General features: G+C 70.1%; 1 protein-coding gene across 1 annotated transcript in view; it reads left to right on the top strand.

The window, feature by feature from the left end:
- MYBPC2 (myosin binding protein C, fast type) overlaps positions 1-1,302 on the top strand; it is a gene marked incomplete at both ends in the record, with an annotated part of 24,892 nt that overhangs the window by 16,679 nt on the left and 6,911 nt on the right. Inside the window, 2 exons of the mRNA XM_026050403.1 lie at positions 13-23; positions 188-343. Of these exons, the coding sequence (XP_025906188.1) occupies positions 13-23; positions 188-343 (167 nt within the window). The remainder of the gene's footprint in view (positions 1-12; positions 24-187; positions 344-1,302) is intronic.

The raw sequence follows: 1,302 nt of genomic DNA, 5'->3' as shown, positions 1-1,302 counted from the left end.
TGTCCCCAGGAGTGGTTCACGGTGTACGAGCACAACCGTGCACCCCCATTGCCCCCCGCACACTGACACCCCGTTGTTGTTGTTGTCGCCCCCAGGAGTGGTTCACGGTGTACGAGCACAACCGCGCGCCCCCATTGCCCCCCGCACACTGACACCCCGTTGTTGTTGTTGTTGTTGTCACCCCCAGGAGTGGTTCACGGTGTACGAGCACAACCGCGCGCCGCGCTGCGTGGTCAGCGAGCTGGTCATGGGCAACGAGTACCTGTTCCGGGTGTTCAGCGAGAACATGTGCGGCACGAGCGAGGCGGCCGCGCTGTCGCGCAACACCGCGCGCATCCCCAAGGCCGGTGCGCACCGCCGCGCTACAGCCGCGCGCTACAGCCCGCGCGGGGACGGCAACACGGGGGGACCGGGGACAGGGACAGCCGGGCACGGGGACAGTCGGCACGGGGACAGTCGGCACGGGGACACTGGGGACAGGGACAGCCGGGCACGGGGACAGCCCCGTGGGGACACCCGGACCCCCCTAACCCCCCCCCAGCTGTGGGTCACTCCAGCCCCCCCGTTTCGGGGGGCACCCCAGGGGTGTCTGTGGGGGGGGGCTGCCTGGACCCCTCTGTGGGTCACTCCAGTCCCCCCATTTTGGGGGGACATCCCTGGGGGTCTCTGTGTGTGTGGGGGGGTCACCTGGACATCTGGGCCCCCCCTGCTGTGGGTCTCTGCACTCCCCTGTTTTGGGGGGACATCCCTGGGGGTGTCTATGTGTGTGGGGGGGTCACCTGGGCCCCTCTGTGGGTCACTCCAGTCCCCCCATTTTGGGGGGACATCCCTGGGGGTCTCTGTGTGTGTGGGGGCTGCTCGGACACCTGGGCCCCCCCCCGTGGGTCTCTGCACTCCCCCATTTTGGGGGGCATGCCCGGGGGTGTCTGTGTCTGTGTAGGGGGCCGGGCCCCCCTGTGGGTCTCTGCACTCCCCCGTTTCGGGGGGCATCCCCAGGGGTGTCTGTGTCTGTATGGGGGGCCAGGCCCCCCGTGGGTCACTCCAGTGCCCCCGTTTCGGGGGGCATCCCCGGGGGTGTCTGTGTCTGTATGGGGGGCCAGGCCCCCCGTGGGTCACTCCAGTGCCCCCGTTTCGGGGGGTATCCCCGGGGGTGTCTGTGTCTGTATGGGGGGCCGGGCCCCCCGTGGGTCACTCCAGTGCCCCCGTTTCGGGGGGCATCCCCGGGGGTGTCTGTGTCTGTATGGGGGGCCGGGCCCCCCGTGGGTCACTCCAGTGCCCCCGTTTCGGGGGGCATCCCCGGGG

The sequence above is a fragment of the Nothoprocta perdicaria genome, unplaced genomic scaffold (assembly GCF_003342845.1).
Source record: "Nothoprocta perdicaria isolate Ctin4 unplaced genomic scaffold, notPer1 scaffold_686, whole genome shotgun sequence".
Classification (NCBI taxonomy): Eukaryota; Metazoa; Chordata; class Aves; order Tinamiformes; family Tinamidae; genus Nothoprocta; species Nothoprocta perdicaria.
This window is presented reverse-complemented; position numbering and strand designations above follow the sequence as displayed.